Source organism: Halichoeres trimaculatus, unplaced genomic scaffold, assembly GCF_033239565.1.
Source record: "Halichoeres trimaculatus isolate MK-OKI-2021-1 unplaced genomic scaffold, fHalTri1.1 fHalTri1_scaffold_12, whole genome shotgun sequence".
In the NCBI taxonomy this organism is placed as follows: domain Eukaryota; kingdom Metazoa; phylum Chordata; class Actinopteri; order Labriformes; family Labridae; genus Halichoeres; species Halichoeres trimaculatus.
The window spans coordinates 6,654,080-6,672,556 of NW_027437190.1; the positions used below are offsets into that span (position 1 = coordinate 6,654,080).

Consider the following 18,477-nt stretch of genomic DNA (forward strand, 5'->3'; position numbering starts at 1 on the left):
AGAAGTAGTAGTAGTAGTAGTAGTAGTAGTATTATCAATAATAATAATAATAATAATAATTATAATGCATTTAACATTTTTATTGAGTGATTAATGAATAAATAAATAAATACACACACACACACACACACACACACACACACACACACATATATATATATATATATCAATATATATATATATATATATATATATATCAATATATATATATATATATATATATATATATATATATATATATATATATATATATATATATATATATCAATATATATATATATATATATATATATATCAATATATATATATATATATATATATATATCAATATATATATATATATATATATATATATATATATATATATATATATATATATATATATATATATATATATATATATATATATATATATATATATATATATATTGATATATATATTGATATATATATATATTAATCTTTGTTTTTGCTTGAAAAAGGCAAGGTTAAGTTTGGTAGAAAAAAAAGTTGAAAGAAAACAAGTCTTGGGTCTGAGGGTCAGCTCAATGTTCCCATATTTTAACTTCGTCTCAGGGATCAATAAAGTATTTCTGTTTCTGAGTTTTAAGACTTGTGTTTCAATTACACTCTAGGTGCCCACAGCCCATAAATCATCACAATCACAACCATTAAAAAAAATAATAATAATAATAAATAGGCTGACTGTAAAGAGTTTCTGCCGAAGTAGAGCCTAAAGATGCCAAGCCCTTTTGTTTTCTTTAAGCCAGATAAAATCCTAGAAATGTGGGAGCGAAGAGCTGTGGGAATTTTTTGTATCCTCTGATTTAAAACTAACCACTAGCATCACTTAAATCACCAGCATGAGATTGTTAGCCATGCTATTTTGGTGCCGCATTAATTCTCATGTGAAAACACTTATGTTTTAGTTATTATTCCTTTAACTGTAACATAAAAACTGTCTTGTACACTCAAATTCATTTTTTTTAGTCTTTCTAGATCAAATTTACTTAGAAAAATAAAGCTATCTTTCCTAAACCCTTTGAAAAATCTTGATTACTCCCTGCAGCTCATTAAAGTATTGTGGGTAGTGAACATAATTCTATGACTGTTATACCAAAGAGGTAAAAAACTTGATTCATGTTGAGACACACAAAGCTTGTTTACTTCCATCTCTGCTCAGAGATTCAGGCTCTTTCTGTCCTTCTGTTCTCTGTTCAGCCTCATATGTTTTATATCACCTCTGTTACTCAAACTGTCGGTCATAGAGACATCTCTGTGTGAGGAGTGTTTTCCTCTAGTTGGCGTTCTGCCGAACAACACCTCCAAGAGCTTTTACATTCAGTGTGACGCTCTGCCCCGAGTGGCTTATTGCTTAAGTACTCCGTCTGATCAATCACAGAGGAGATGTTTTGATTGTATGTTTAATTTCCAGAGAGCAGTCTGCCTGGAGGGATGGTTATGCGTCCACAGATCCTCAAGATGAGTAAGGAAGGAAGGAGGCGACGCTGTGGTCGCGGCGCGTCTTCTGTCCTTTGATTAGATTGATGAGGAGCTGATGGATTGCTCTACTGACTGATCACTGTCCTCTTACCGTGAGCCAGGCAGTGTGCATTCAAATGTTACCTTAAGAGGATCACAAGATAACATGGGCTTGGTGCAGTCATCAACAGATTGGATGCAAATTTGATGTGGACGTGGAGAAGCTGGGTTTGGAAAGTGGCATCATGGCCGCCTGATTGGCTCCAGGGTTTTGACGAGCTCATGCTTCCTCTGGATCATGAAAAAAAAAAAAAAAATCACGCATTAATAGGTTTGAGTAACTTGTATATGTTTGAATGTTTTTTTTTATAGTAAAATAATTAGAAAAGGGAAAACAAGGGATACATAGTGCTCCAGTTTGTTTTCTTGATTTTTTTTTTCTTTTTTTTTTTTGTATTCATATCTCAAAATTCAAAGATTTGTTCTGACTTGTATCTTGTAATTAAGAATTTAAAGCCAGCAAATTCCCAAATACAGAGAAAGAAAAAAAAGTATTGAGTTTTAAAATGTCTCATAGTTTGAAGCTTTCCCACAATCATCACCGAGCATCAAAACTCATTAGTTGCAGACTTGTGTTAAGATTCTTCTTCATAACCTCTTCATACCCATGTGATACCCAACACTTAGTCTCCAAAGGCAGTAATCCATTTGCACTTAGTCTTTAATACCAATGCATTGGCTGGGTAGTGGTTCTCAGAGTTATTTCTCAGAGATCCACATGTGGGGGCCAGTCCCTGCACAGATGGTTTATGTAACTGAGTGAAAAAATATCTTTGAAGAAAAAGATATCAAGAAGTTTTGAAGAATTACCGACGAGGAGTATGGCACAGAATTATCTCAGATTTAATCCCAAATCCTAACCCCAGACTAAGTCTCATTTAGACGAGAACATTGGGGGATTTTCTCTCCGTCTCTCCCCGTCTCACCTGTTCGGCTTCATTTCCATACCCCAGTGTTCATGCACACAGGCGAGCGACTTTCTCATTAGACTCGGTGTGTGTATTCAAATTCAAACTTTCCTACTTAGACAGTCACCTCCGAACCACGGCTTCACCTCTCTGCGGTGATTCATCTGCACGGTTACAGGCCAGGTTCCCTTCAGAGGAAGCGTGCAGACTCTCAGCAGGAAGGCGGCGCTCCTCGTGAGTGAACGAGCCATTCCAAACGCTCAGCTTTCCAATTATAGTACATCCCGCTTAACTGATGCTTATTAATTCCTTCAAACTCATTATGGCATGCAAAATAGGGCTCTCCCATGAGATGAATACTAATGAAAGAGGAAACTTCTCAACAGTGCTGCTGCTGTTTGCTTTAAAGCCACCGACAAGCCAAATCCAAAAATAAGCCCCTAACAGCTTCATTTAGGCCTTTATGGACACATTAGGAAGTATTCAGAAGTATGAGAAACTAAATTTCAGACCAAATTTGTCATTTAAATTTCTGCCTGCTCTGACTCTGAACCTTCACCTCCACTTTTTTTGGTTTCTCTGGGTTTGATTTTAAATTCATCATAGCTGTGCAGAGGAGGAAGTGATTGTTATTTGCAGACAGGTTTTAATCATGACATAGGTTAATTTCCTTAGATGTATTTTGCACATGCTTCAGCTCTGCATGAGATTTCTCAGTAGTTTTAATCTTGCTATAAAAAAAAAAAAAAAAACATTATTTAGTTTTTCTGGCTCGAGCTAAAGCAAAGAAAACCAGCTAAAGTGTAACTTTTTGAAATTCTTTTTCTTTTTTTCACGAATCTGTTCTGCTGCGGTGTCAGTGTCCCACTATAGACTGAACATGATATGAACGTAGTCTTCGCTACATCAACACTGTGTTCCTGAAACTGTGAAATGAAGTCGATTGGTGGACGCGGCCATGTTGGATATAATGCAGTCTTTGAGCTTCCTTTCTAACAGTCACATAAGCTGAGCTGTGTCTCCCATTGGTCAGTCAGGTGATCCTATTACCTTCTAAATCACCGAGCTGGGAAAAATTCACCCTCCGTACAGTGTGGTGTTAGTGAAATCAGACCCAAGCTGTTTGTTGAACCAGGCTGTAAAAAGGCTTTTTTTCTGCTGGAGAAGTCTGTGTTTTTTAGCTTGGTGAATATGTGGTTTCTGGTCTTTCTGCAGCCGGTCTCAAGCAGGTTCTGGGCGAACAGTAACTTTTCACACTTTCAAATAGGCTTCATTTTTCAAAACCAGATGTTACCCCTTGTGTCATGCCTCAAATATGTTAGATGCGTCTGTAGTCGGCTCCGTTGTGTGTTGATGGCGTTAACTATTGTTCTTGCTGGTTCTTCAAAAAGAACAGTTCACAAACTTCAGGTGCTTTAAAATTCAGCTGCTAAAGGTCTGACAAAGACTAGAAAGAAAACTTTGATTTGAATTTTCTTTTACTGATTTCTAAACGCAGCAGTCTTACTCATTTATATTTATCTATTCTGCTGTCATTCTATTAGTCTTTGAGAGCCCTCAGGTCTGTAGGTCGAGGATCTTTGAACAGAACCAAAAGTCCAAACACGCAGCACAGTGAGGCAGCTTTGTGGAACAGCCTGAAGACCTGAGAGTTTACACATTTTTAAAAGCAGACTCAAACTGACCTTTTCAGTCTGGCTTTTGACAGTTTCATTCCACCTTATTAGTTTATTTATCTATTTATTTATGAGTTAAACATTTTAAATTTTAATTAGATTTGAGGTCAAATAATTTTAATCTATTAAAATAAGTTATAGATATATTTATTTTATTTTTGTTTGGAAATAAATGGTGATCTATTTACGTAATCTTTTTTCAGCACATTAATGCCTCATTTTTTAACTTATAAAGCTTTAATCTTGAAGTATATGTCCTTATTATTTTCATTTTGTTTAATTAAGCGCATTTAGAGTCTTGAGTCTTTTTATTTTTAGTTTAGTTTAGGTTTTTAGGCATATATATATATATATATATATATATATATATATATATATATATATATATATCCTCAGATTTATGCCTTAAATCTGTGGAGATGAGAATAGGTACAACAATAAATAGGTTGAGAGTGATACGGGAAGAGTACAAACACTACATTCAAACCCACCCACCCTAAGGTGCAGCTCATAGAGCACTGACCTAAACCACTATCTCATCCCCGCCCCCTAGCTTGAGTTTTAACATCATTTTCTACATGTATTTATATTTAACCTGTTGTTGGATATGATCAGCAGAAAAATAAGACAAACCACTTCATCCAGTTTGACTCATAGTTGCAGTAGCTTTAAAAAGTCACTGAAAGCTGATTTCCAGGCAGATTTCAGGCACAATAATCTGCAGTACACAGAAAAAATCAGCACACCTGGAAAGGAGCATCTCCAAAGAGTCGAGCGGTGAAATGACTGTTGGCGAGCGGTAATCGCTCTTGACAGGAGGGACCTGCAGTAGTGGTGCAGATGTGTGTATGGATTAAGTCTGGACTGGAGCAGCCTCCTACAGTCAGGAGAGCTTGTAGCTGGAGTAAATAAAGCTGGCTGTGACTGACACTGAGCCAGCAGGGCCAGGCCACAGGGCTCACCCAAACAAAACACTCCAATCTCTCACTACAGCTCTCCGCTGCTCCCAGAGGGCCTGATTGATTGATTCGCCGGCCAATCAGAGGACATTGATCTCAGAACTCGACCCCCCCCCACACACCCCCCACCCCGGACTCCCCAGGCCTCCTCTGTGTCCATTCATCTGCTGGCTGTCAGAAGAATTCACTGGAGGGATGTATGTGGAGACCCGCACTCTTAAACACACTTCACAGAGCTCGGAGGAACACGCTTTATGGGCCCTTGAATAACTATCGAACCCTCCCTGCAGCTGCTCTGGTTTGCACTCAGGTTCTGGGGTCATTCATGGACACAAAGTGGGCTGGTAAAAGTTCAAGTTTTCAAGTTGATGGCACCATATCAGCCATGATGTTTATTTAAAACTGGATCTGTTGCCATGTGTGGTACCTGTGCTTTGCACCTCTTATTTTTACTGAGTGCTGGCAGTTATCAGTGCTGGCAGTTAAAGCTATCTTAGACGGACGTAAACATGAAGTGTGAAAAAGCAGGAGGCTTTATTTAGATTGATTTTCATTTAGATGATTAACCATAGATGATTCTGAAGCCATGTTTCACGTGACCTTTATCTTAAAAGGATCTAAGCAGGGCACTACTTTTGTTTGTGCAGATTTCTTTTGTGCTTGACTCTACTCTACTCATTCTCTTCAAGTATGCCAACTGTGACCAGCTTCGAGGGCTGTCCTTTACTGTCAGTTCATGTGCTGACAGTGTCCACAACCTCGATTTAAGAGCTGGCATTTACTGTTGCCGGGTTAGGAAATTTATCCTGAGACACTTGTGCTTCTCTGGGAAGTCCTTTTTAAAGACTATTTTTAAACCATATTCTGAAAACACACTGTTTTATTTTCTCTAAGTTGCCAAATAACACCTGGAAAAAGGACTGCTAATGAAAATTTGCCTTTTTGGCTAACTTGGGTACATTTAAATTTGTACCATTGTCCACAATTGTACACTGTCCCATTTCAAATAAGAAAGGCATATTTGCTTTCTTCAGATGCATTGTGCAAGAAAAACTAAAAACAGTCAACAGAAATTGTGCCTAGTAAACAAATATGGTATCTATTTTAATTTACCATTTTTGGTCTAGACCCCAGAGACTGTACTTTGCCTAGTCTCTCCTCTATGCAGACCTCATCCATTGAGCCGTAATGGTTACACTCTTTCATTACTGAAGCCCCAGCCCTTCAGACTTCTGATCAAAAACTGGCGTTACAGTTTGGTAATGTTTCATAAGTCAGACTGTTTTTAGCTGAGTGGACTTCGCAGTGTGGTCACAAAAATCAGCTGTGGGTTGGTACGGTGAGAGATGACAACTCTCCACTGCTCCTGGTCTGAACAAGAAAAAAAGTAGCTGCCAGAGACAGTGTTAGTTCCTTTTTTTCTGGTCCAAGTCAATGATTAAAACCTTAACCAAAAAAAAAAAAAAAAGGAAATTGATGTACTATTTTTGTTTGTATGTTTCAAAGTTAAGCTTCTTATTTCATATTTTTTCTCATTTTGAGAACAAATTCATAATTAAAAAAAAAAAAAAAAAGAATAAGTTGGAAAAATGTTCAGCTGCTCTTAGCTGTGTGTTATGTTTATTGCTAATTAAATAAATCACAATTTGTGATATTTCTGATAGTTTTCTCCTCACAAAACAATTGACATCCATGAAATGCCATCTCAAATAAGAGAGAATAGATTTAGACTAAAACTGCTTGGTTGTTGATGTATCATTGATGTTGTATATATTATTTGTAGAGCACATTGAAAACAACCAAAGTTAGCCAAAGTGCTGTACAGATTAAAAGCAACACAAATAATAGGATACAATACTAAGATACATGAAAACATAAAACCTGGGCAAATAAAAATGACATAAAAAATGTAGAAATAATTAAAACTTATGCCCGATGTCTAGTCAACTTTGATTAAAAGCCAGGGAGAAGAGGTGAGCGTTAAGAGAAGATTTAAAATCCTCAGTTAACCCCGACAGAGCGGATATGCAGAGGTTGTTCCACAGCTGGGGGGCAGACAACACAAAGGCTCTGTCATCGTTGGTTTTATGTCTTGTTTTGGGGGTGACCAGAAGCAACTGACCAGTCCATCTCAGTGTCCTGGCAGAGACATGAGGACGAAGAAGTTTGGTCAGGTACTCAGGGGCAAAGCCATGTAGAGTTTAAAAAAACAAACAATAAAACTACCAAAGAAGGAATACCAAAGAAATCCTGTAATTTAGCCTGAAAAAAACGCATCTCAGCTTAACTTTCAAACATATTTCCAACATTCTGGTTGGCAAAGCAGTGACAGCTCAAGTTCTTCCCAACTTTCTAAGTGAAATCAAACACAGACACAATTTTAAGAAATTAATCCCAAATTTGCCCAGAATCTCTTCGACTTAGTTAAAGCATGTAATGTTTAATCTGACTTCTATTAGTATAAAGCTTTGGATTGGAGTTATGGGGACACACAACAACATTTCTAACTCTTTAAGGCTTTCTGTTTGAATTTTATCCAATTTATTTTCCAGGCCTGTGGCGGTGTCATTAAGTGTCTCAGAAAGGCGTGTCATATTAAAACTTATCTAACTCAGAAAAGGCTTTCATTACTGTGCTACTTACTGAACATGCTCAGTCAAAGTTTTAATGAAAAATCAAAGTTTGACACAGTTTCTGCTTTCTGCCTCAGAAAGAAAAGGACTCATAAGAATGGATGGAGGTGAGATTCAGTGGGGCACCTTTGACTTTCTGAATGGGCAGAGCTGAAGTGATCGTTTGTCTGCGAGGCAAAGGTTTCATTGGACTTTAATACTCAGAATTATTGAACAGAGGGCATGCTCTCTGTGTAGAGTAGTAAACATCATTACTTTAACATGGTTTTCCTTTGAAGGATGATGCACTCAGAAAAGTGGGAGCCAGCACACGAATAGCTGACAATCAATGGATCAATAAGAGGGAGACAGAAAGAGTGCTGCTTCCTCCCAGGGGAGTATTTTGTCTGGTGAAAGATAAAAAAAAGGAAATCCTCTCTGTGACTCAATAAATGATGTGTTCTCAGTGCTATCATTAATATGAAATTAATTTACTGTGTAGTTCAAGGTATTTGCCTAACTGCTCTGGCATGAATTGACTTTATCCTTTATATACTCAACTAAGAAGACGTAGTAAATAAGAAGACAGTCAACTCTGGGCTAACGATGTGAGAATTAGCATCAACATTGCAGATATTACTCCATATCACATTCAGTCTTTGAATTTTGAGGAATTAGTGGTGGGAAAAGTAGTTCTTTTCAATGTGCTAAATCAGTTCAGTCAAGTGATTTGTTTAAAGATTCGTTCAGTGAATCGTTCAGCACTTATCTGCAGCTCTGCCTGTGAATCAGAAGCTACCAAGCTGAAACGCGGCTGAATGTTGCTCTACTAGCCATCATACTGATAATGGCTGGTGGTGAATAATGAGCCATTGAGCTGAGAATTTAAAGCTTCAGTTTGCAAACTGAAAGCTGCTTAAACAATTATATATACTTTCTCAGACCGAACTGACTGAAACACGGACAAATTGAGACTGTTATTAGTAGATGTTCAAACACTCACCTGATTGAAATTAGGTTGGACATGTCACCTGTTCGCAGACTGACAGCAGCCATAGAAAACACATACGTTTTCCCATCTCCCAAAAAAATAGTTGAATAAAATATTCACTACCATAGTGGTGGGATTGATCAACACAGGGCTCTTGACGGACTCCGTCCTCTGTTGGTTCAGTCAGTATGCATTTCTGACATGAAAGGGAGGGGAAGGGTGGGCTTGTGTGACTCTTGTGGTCTAGATGGGAAAGCAGACTGAAAGCAATTGAAGTTGAGAAATGAACAACTCTTTTCAGTCAGTGATTCAATTCAGTTTGGTCGCCCAAATGATTTGTCAAGCAGCAACCTGCGGTCTGAGAATATGAGATGCGGAAGTGCTAAAATCTGCTGTTTTTCGAGTGTTCACTTGAGGCTGGCTCCAGAAGTACCGGAAGTCACATACACACCAAGACAGAAAAAGCCATTTTCAAAGCAGAAATTAACCTATTTACAGCCTGGTTCAACAAACATTTCGTGTCTGAGTCACTAATTTTAGTATTGGCACCCACTGTACAGGGGGTTACTTTTTTTTTTAACTCGGCTGTTCGGATGATATCAAGATCGCAAGCTTCCCCAATCAGAGGCACAGCTGAGGGTCACGTGACCGACAGGCGCCCTATGGCTGTATGCGAAGCCCTTGCCACTACCAATATGGCCGCTATGGCCAATGTGCTTCAATTTCCTTTTTAGAAACAGACAGGTGACGTCGGCGAGACCACGTCGATGTTTTATACAGTCTATGTGATTTATTTATTATGAACATCAATCACGGACGTTTTATTGTGTCACAGTGTATTACAGTATCACCTGGCAGGGTTTGACTCTTCAACCAAAGAGTTTTGATTCAGTGAGAGGGCTGAATCTTTATGAATTTATTTTCCCTCCCAAAATAGGCTACATTATGTTTTAATGTTGGCTGATACTGGGCTTCACTGTGGTGTAGTGGTTAGTGCTGCTGCCTCACACCAAGAAGGTCACAAGTTTGAATCCTGGTTGGGTCAAGGTGTGGAGTTTGCATGTTCTCTGGTCATTCTAAATCGCCTGTAGGCTTCACCCCTCACAAACCCTGATCAGGATAAGTGGTGAAGGATGAATGAAGTGGTTGATACCCTGGCTTAAGTGTCATAGGTTGGCTTTTGTATTATGTGTATCCTTCTATTGTGTGGATTTACCTTGTGTTTACGTGTAAAGTATCCTCAGTCTTGATCGTAGGGATTCTTGTCTTGTGTTTTCCAGTGTTTTCTGTTTACTCTGTACTTCTTGCTCCCTGTGTGCCTGGTTTAGTTTTACCTCCTTCTGCTACCCTCCTATCTTGATTACCCCTCATGAGTTTCAGCTGTGTCTGGTCACACACCTGTGTTGATTCACACTGTGTCTATTTAGTCTGTGCATTTCCTCAGTTCTTGGTCAGTTTGTCTCATCTTCTTGCTGTGTCATGTTGTTCACACAAGCTTTCCCCTGTGGCTTTGTTTACCTTTGTGTGAGTATTTATGGATTTTCGAGTTTGCAACAGTTTGGATTCTGTTTTTTTTTATTTTTTTTATTAATATTCTTTGTTCATCTGCACCTTGTTCCTCCATTCTCTTGTTTTCTGCCTAACCTTCACATGCAAATATTAAAACAAAGGGGTAAGGCTGACCATGATCCCTTGATACACAACCCCATTTAAAGATAAAACCATCTCTCCAACACTTGCTGGCATTTTGACATGTGATCAAACTACAGCTTTGGTTTCCAACACAAAGTCTCATCCCAGTCCCTTGGGCTCTGCATGTGTACTGTTTATTAAAATCTGACAATAGAGATTAGTAGATGACTAATTTGTTAGGTTGTTTTGCTGTATTTGACTAGTAATAACTCAATAGTGTAACTAAAAACACTCTCAGTGACTTGAATAAGACCACATGGGTGCCCTTGTGTGGCGGTTTGGTCCATTGCTGTAGAGTATGTTGTTTATTAATCATGTTACTCTCAAAGCAATGCCCCCGATTTCCTCTTTTTGTTTACAAGAAGAGAGCAAAAACCGAGTGTTAGAATGTAGAAGATGCTGTGTCCTTCACTCCATAAGTGTGGCTGATGAACAAGTTAAATCGCTGCTCCTGGAAACATTTCCCCCTGATACATCACTAACCAGTCGTTTGTCGTTCCTTCACAGGGGGGATCTTTGAGTCCATCGAGAGCGGCCCATCAGGTGCGGAGGAACTAGCCTTTAAATTTGCTTTAAACACAATCAACAGGAACAGAACCTTACTGCCAAACACCACGCTCACCTACGACATCCAAAGGATAAACATCTATGACAGCTTCGAAGCCTCCAGGAAAGGTATTTATGTGTCTGTGATTGGATGATCGCCTCCGATCTGGCATGCTGCAGTATGTGTGTGTCTCTATGTATATATATATGTGAGGATGACTGTGATTGTGTGTGTCTGAGTGTGTGTGTGTGTGCACATTTCCAATTTTAAAACTGCTTAGCATTGTAAATGTATTCCCCGTCGCAGGCTTGCCTCAGATTGTGACAATTATAATCAGGCTGGGAAGGAATGGCTGAGCACTTCAGATGTAAACAGAGAGAATTGATTGGTTCCAGGTAATGACTCAGTAGCAGTAATTCAAAGACCTGTTTGGCCACCAGAGACTGCCAATAAAGTGCTATAATCTATCAGTTTTGTGTGTGCATCAGGCTGACATTTCAAGTCTCTTATCAATTACAGGCCATTGTATCCCGTCTCAGGGATTTAACCGACTCCACTTAATCAAACAGGATGATTAGGCTGCACAGGATATCGACTGCTTAGCAGTACAGCTGTGTTTCTGTTCATTTAAAAAAGAAATAATATTACATCTCGCAAAAAAAAAAAAAAAAAAAAAAAAAAAAAACTTTGACAGCAGCAAGACAATGTGTTTTGAAATGAGTTGGAATAAACCAGTTTGTTTTGATGAAGCAGCTCATGCTTTGCCTGAGGTTTAATATGTTTGGACAATAACAAAGCTCTCAGACACTGAGCAATAGGATGCAGTATGTCAGGTTGTTGATTTAATAGTCTTCAGAGGTTGAAAATTATGAAACCTAATTAAGATTTAAAAGGTTAAACTTTCTCTTTTTTCATTTGGATCCAAAATATCAAAAAAGGAAGAGTTACATACACAACAAGCCAAAAATTCAGACTTTGAAAGCACTCAAATAGTTTGTTAATGAACACACAGCCGGGTTCAAACACATCTTGGGTCTAAGTTCTCTATTTCTCTATTTCTGGGGGGCTTAGAAGATAATAAGATCATGGGTTTGCCCAATCTAAGGTACAGTGTATGTTGCAGACAGGTCTGGCACCCTGTAGGTGTGAGTGAGGAGGTTCGAAGCTTGCTTCTTGAGTCTGCATTTCCAATATGACCCCATTGGCTTTGTTACTTTGTTGAAGAACAAATGGGTGATGTCAGAATCTATGTCCAATTTTTCATATTGTTGATGCTTTTTGCTCAAAATATCACAAAAAGGAATGAGACTGTTAAATGCTGAGTCAGACTTCATGCCATGAGCACCATTAGAGTCAGATCCTACAGGACTTTTGGATCCGTCTGCCCCAAAGTTTAGATATTTTATCTCATGTAGTGTGGCACAGGGTTTGTCAATCAAGCTCACAAACAGTTTTATAAAAGATTTACAAAATGATAATGACTATCTTTTACAATCATAATTGCAGTATTCAAATCCAGGACTCAGACTTAAGTTCAACAAAGGTACAGCTATGTCTCAGACTTGCACTCAGTTCCAGCATTGGCTGTATTAAGACGTGAGAGATAGAGAGAAGGACTTGGCCGTATATATGTTCAAACAGACAGTTATGTAAGAGCTTTTAAATTTAGAGTAGATGAGTGTATCCTCTTATTAACAGAAGCCCAGTGCACATATACAGAAAACACACTAGGATTTGAAGATGATTTAAGGAGGATCTGTTTTAATTGGACGGCATTGCCACCTTCTAGCCCGGAGTCTCACACACTGTCGTAAAAATGTGACTTTTAACCAGGGGTGTGTTTGTTTTGGAGCAAATTTTCTTTGTTCAAGTCAACTTTTTACTGGATACAACGTGGTGAGGTAAGGTATTCATCAGTAGTTATGTAGCGCTGTGGTTTGAAGTGCGACAACTAGGAAACATTGTACATTTGTACCGTACATCAGTAGCTGGCTATATGTAGCACTACTAGCAGCCCGGTGCTACAATTTATCCATAGGCTAATGTGTCAACAAGCAAACTGTGAGTTCGTACAGCAGTGTAATATGTAGCACTGAGAGCCTGGTGCTCTAAGACATGTCTGTGATGTGTAACATTAGTGAATCCTGGTTATGTCCTGCCAGTCATCTACCAATCAGAGCTAACGTAACCTCACTCTTCATTTTATTGATAGACTCTCAAGTTTGATCAGACCACAGCAGAATAACTGCTGACTGTGGGTTGGAGTCAACATTAGCACAAACAGATTAGCTCTGGTGTTAGCACTTAGCTCGTGCTCTATCTCTCCCCCGTTTATCTGTCTTCTGCTCTTCTGTCATTTTTCTGTCTGACAGTTCGGCTCCAGTGTCCACCATCACTATAAAAATAATCACAGAAATCGTTTTCAGCGGAAAAAAAACACAGATCTGTCTTCTTTCTTCTAAATCGGAAAGCAAAGAAGTAGCTACGTAGTAGCATTTGGCAATGATAATCTCATTTTAAAGTATGTATTACGATCTGGCATATATCTAGAAGGGAGTCTTTTTCAAGACCACTTTCAAACCCCTCACGGCCCCTTTAACTTTATTAATATTTTAAAGTCAATCTAAATGCACTGACTGAATTTCAGCACAATCTAACTGTAGAGGCAACTTGACCTTGTTGGTTCTTTTGAAACAGAAATCAAACCAGCCAGGGGACATGGAGAGAGTGGATCCTGCACAGGGTCAAAGAAATTGAAAATATCCTGGCAACATATCCAGTTTGCTATTTTATTTCACAAAAAAAGATTCTAATTAAAAATTGTCTGCATCCTAGCGCTCTAACGTCTCCTGGTAGAAAGATGTCAGAAAGGTCCCCGCACTCAGTACTTAAAAAAGATGCCCTCCTCACAATAGATACCATTACTAATGAAGATGTGACTCAGGACTCTGACTCAACTTGGATTCTTTTCTGTGACTCAAACTCAGTTTGAACTTAAGGTTTGGTGACCCCACCACAATACTGGATGCAACTGACTCAAAGCAGATCAGTCACTTTGAGGGTTTCAGATACCATATTTAGGCTGTTAAGTGGATTTCTGGGTAGCTTCTGAAGCTGTCAGAAGAGACACGGAAGAGCACCCTTTAAAAAGTACTTCACTGAATACTCAGTTCATGTTGTTACACATTGATTTCTCCCAGAATCCTCTCCATACTCATCAGTCCCTAATTTTAGTGGTTCCTCTTTCATATTCTTTGTCCATGACGGAGGCCCAAACTGAAGAGAGGCTGCAGAGTTTGACCTCTTCACTTTCATTTTCCTTCAGACTCTCTGTAGCTCCCTCATTAGGACAATAACCTTGTTTCCTGGTCTTTGACTGCTCAAAGTCAGCGGAGCTGCTTCTGATTTTCAATTTAACCTCCACTTGTAATCTGATCCCAACTTAGACTAATAATCATACTGCAAAACTCAAAGATAGCTCTTATGCTTTTCTCCAGATAAGCTCTGATCACAGATCTTATCCAGCCCATTTGGATATTCTTACAGGAGTCCAAAGCCAATGAGAGCTGGACTACATGTGAAATTGTAAACCTATGTTAAGTATGCAAATATAAAGCTTGCTAGTGCACATTAAGTGGTTGACATAGTCTTAGGTTGTGTACGAAATCATTCACTCATTCCCTACCCATTCATTCATTCATTCATTTTCTGAACAGCTTATCCTGTTCAGGGTCACAGGTAGCTGGAGCCTATCACAGCTGTCATTGGGCGAGAGGCGGGATACACCCTGGACTGGTCATTCCCTACTCACTGTATACTAAATTAGATGTAGTGGATTATATAGTCCACTCAACCAGCTAAATTAAAACAACATTTCAGACACTACTCACTCACCAGCCACTGACGGTTGACATAATTACTCTCACGTTGCTCATGGCTGGGAATTTACATGTATAATTTTTGTCAGACACTGCTAAATAGCACTGAGAAAGTTACGAGTTAAACAGAGGGCTAAGTATTATTTTTGACATTTTGTTATTGTATTTCATGTAATCAGTAATCATGTTATCAGCCATTTCTTCTGTTTGAACCACAATGGATGATGGTATATATTGCTCACTTGAGCATCGCTCATACACCACTTTTCAAAATGCATTGTGGGATACACTGAGTGGACTATATCTTGTATGCCCATGCTCACTCAGATTTCAGACAATAAACGATCTTACTTTAAAGGGGGCTGAGAGGAGTTTTAAATCGCTACTTTTTAGCTTCCAGTTCAGGTCGACCAGGACCGGATTGATCTACGGCAAGTCTAGGTCTCTATGACAACACCACGCCGGCTGATGAAGTTTAGTAGAGGGAAGAGAGATCTGTGTTTTTGTCTGCTGAAAACGATTTCTGTGATTAATTTTGTAGTGATGGTGGACACTGGAGCCTTACAGTCAGACAGAAAAATGACAGAAGAGTAGAAGAAAGATCAACAGGAGAGAGATAGAGCATGAGCTAAAGGCTAATTCGCTCTATAACACAGGGGCTAAACTGTTTGTGATGATGTTCATTCCAACCCACAGTCAGCAGTTATTCTGCAGTGGTCTGTTCAAACTTGAGAGTCTATCAATAAAATGAAGAGTGAGGTTACGTTAGCTCTGATTGGTAGATGACTGGCAGGACATAACCAGGATTTACTAATGCTACACATTACAGACATGTCTTAGAGCACCAGGCTGCCAGCTGAGCTGAATATAAACAGCTACAAAACTACTTACAAACGGACAGTGTTAGCTTGTTGTCACGTGAGCCTACAGATACGTCGGTAACTTAAAGCCAGCTGATACAACGTTTGCTTGATGTCACAAACCGTAGCACCACCTAACTGTGCTAATAATTCCCTTACCTCGGCGCATTGTATCCAGTTAAAAGTTGTCTTGAACAAAAAGTTTGTTTTGATCCAATCACCATTTAATTCCAAAACAAACACACACCTCACTAAAAGTAATTTACGACGGTGTGTGGAAACTCCTGGCCAGAAGGTGGGAAGACAGAACAATTAAAACTGATCCTCCTCAGAGCATCTTTAAGTCTTCAAAAAGAACCATAGTTTTTGTATTTTGTCGATTATATTCCCATAATGTGTGAGGTATTAAAACACTGAACCCAAGTGTGATTCAGAGTTTCTCTGTGCACAGCAAGGCAGCATGGGCACACTATCTCAGAGTGTGTGGTCATATTAATGATGAAAACTGTAGATTAAACTGTTGGAAAAAAGTGTTGGTTTGGTCTGTTTTGTATTGTTCTGAAATGTAGATTATTACATATGTATGTAGAGTCAGAATTGATGTCCAATGCTTGTTCTTTATGGACAGAAATCAGCGGATCAATCCAGGTGTGGAGAAAGGATGAAATGCTTTGCTGCAGACTGCGGTAAAGACTGAATTCATCGACTGTGTTGAGCTAACAGAGAGCGCACATTATGGGAATGTAATCAGAAAAATACAAGATGAGTTTTAAAAACATCCCTGCCAAAGGTTGATGCTTACTTTGCACATAATATCCTTTAAAGACCTGAAAAATATAAGACATCACCAGGCTCCTGCTTTGAACAAAGTCAGATTTGCTGAATTATCAAGTTTCTTCCTTTAGTTCTTCAGTCCTGTGGAGAGTGAGCGGACCATCTGTCATCATTAACGCAGGCTGCAGCTTGGGATGAGGAAGCTAACAGTTGAAATGTTTCCTCTTCCTCCAGCCTGTGACCAGCTCTCCCTGGGGGTGGCAGCCATCTTTGGCCCCTCCCACAGTTCCTCGGCTAATGCGGTCCAGTCCATTTGCAATGCCCTGGGAGTTCCTCACATCCAGACCAAGTGGAAGCATCAGGTATCGGACAACAGAGACGTCTTCTACGTCAGCCTCTACCCTGACTTCTCCTCCCTGAGCCGGGCCATCCTGGACCTGGTGCACTTCTTTAAATGGAAGACGGTTACTGTGGTCTACGATGATTCCACTGGTAAGACCACAAACTGTTTTTATTTTTGCACATAGTTCTTCACATTAATACAGTTTCATTCCTTTTGTTTCCAAGTTTCCTATATTCACAAAAAAATCTGATATTGGCCTCTTAACAATTCTTTTTGTATGTGCTATTTTTACTGACTGCCTTGTTTTAATCTTCAATTTATTATATTTAATCAGTTTATTGATACTGCTTGACCCTGTGTCTCAGTATCATTCCAATGTTCTTTTAAAAACCTGTTGGACCTCTAATGGACTGTGCCTTCAGAGCACAAACAGGTGACATTTTTATTGAAATAGGTGTTTCAAATGCACTTTTGCGACAAACTTCAATATGAATACTTCTGAAAAACCACCTCATGAGAGTGTAAAAACTTTTTTATTCATTTTTTTTTATTCATTCACATTTCTCTTATTATAGACATAACTCTCGTATTACGCTGAATGTAAATGACAACACAGTGAAATTAAAAGACAAACACAGATAAATACATCATACATTCACTATTAAGTTGTTGGGAAGTACATCATTTTGTTATTTATGCATACCTCCAACTTGTTCAGTCGATACAAACATATAGCGGCGTTGAAATCAGAATTAAGCTAACTTCTATGTAACTTTATGCGTACAGTGAAACTGAGACTCAACAGGGGCATACAGGCAAAATAAGTCATACTCTCAGTGAGTTATTGAATATGTGAGCCAATTTTTTACTAATATATCTGTTAAATCTGTAATGTTGGTTTCACAGGACTGTAGTTAGCTACTCAGATGTGATACGCTAGATACATTGGCCCTCATTTATCAAATGTGCGTCTGACTGAAAAATGGGTGTCCTCACATATCCATGCACTGATCTGCATTTATTAGTTAAAACAAGCTCAAAACATTGAATGAAAATCATCATATCCACCTCACCTGCTCTGTCACTCACACACACCTCTGCCCCTGCACTCTGACTCTGACCCACTCACAGCCGTCCCAGTGTCTTCACTACTGACGATCAAAAACACAAACATCCGCACTGAACACAGAACTAACAGCAGAGCTGTTACAGTATGAACGCCAGAGTCTGTATGTGTGGCAGTGGACCTTTGTACGGTGGCTGTTGGGTGTCAAGCAATTTGCGAAAGCTACAACATGAATGCAAGGAGTAAACACCACAATGGAAGTTAAAGAGGTTAGTTATCCCATCAGACACAGAAAAGTTGCTTAAGTAAGTAAATGATTTTATTTTTTTAACCTAATCTATGATAAATAAAGCTTCGAAGGGGTCTCACCTTGTGATATCCTTTATAGTACTCATATTTCTTTATTTACTGTAAATATATTTAGCTCTATAAATCAATAGCATTAGCATTAAAGCTACATCTGTCATAGCTGAAGGTAAAACAAACAAAAAAAGAGAACAATCATTCACTTACTTTTACAACTTTTCTGTGTCTGTTAAGATAACTGTCCTCTTAACTTCTGCTGTGTTGTGGTGTTTGCATTCCTGTTGCTGCTTTTGCAATTTGGCTGACACCTTCCAGCCACCGTA

General features: G+C 38.7%; 1 protein-coding gene across 2 annotated transcripts in view; it reads left to right on the top strand.

Annotated features, from left to right (window-relative positions):
* Positions 1 to 18,477, top strand: part of grik2 (glutamate receptor, ionotropic, kainate 2) — a 425,745-nt gene that overhangs the window by 133,493 nt on the left and 273,775 nt on the right. For both annotated transcript variants that reach the window (XM_074682842.1, XM_074682843.1), the window contains exons 3-4: positions 10,888 to 11,055; positions 16,674 to 16,931. In XM_074682842.1, coding sequence (XP_074538943.1) covers positions 10,888 to 11,055; positions 16,674 to 16,931 — 426 coding nt within the window. The remainder of the gene's footprint in view (positions 1 to 10,887; positions 11,056 to 16,673; positions 16,932 to 18,477) is intronic.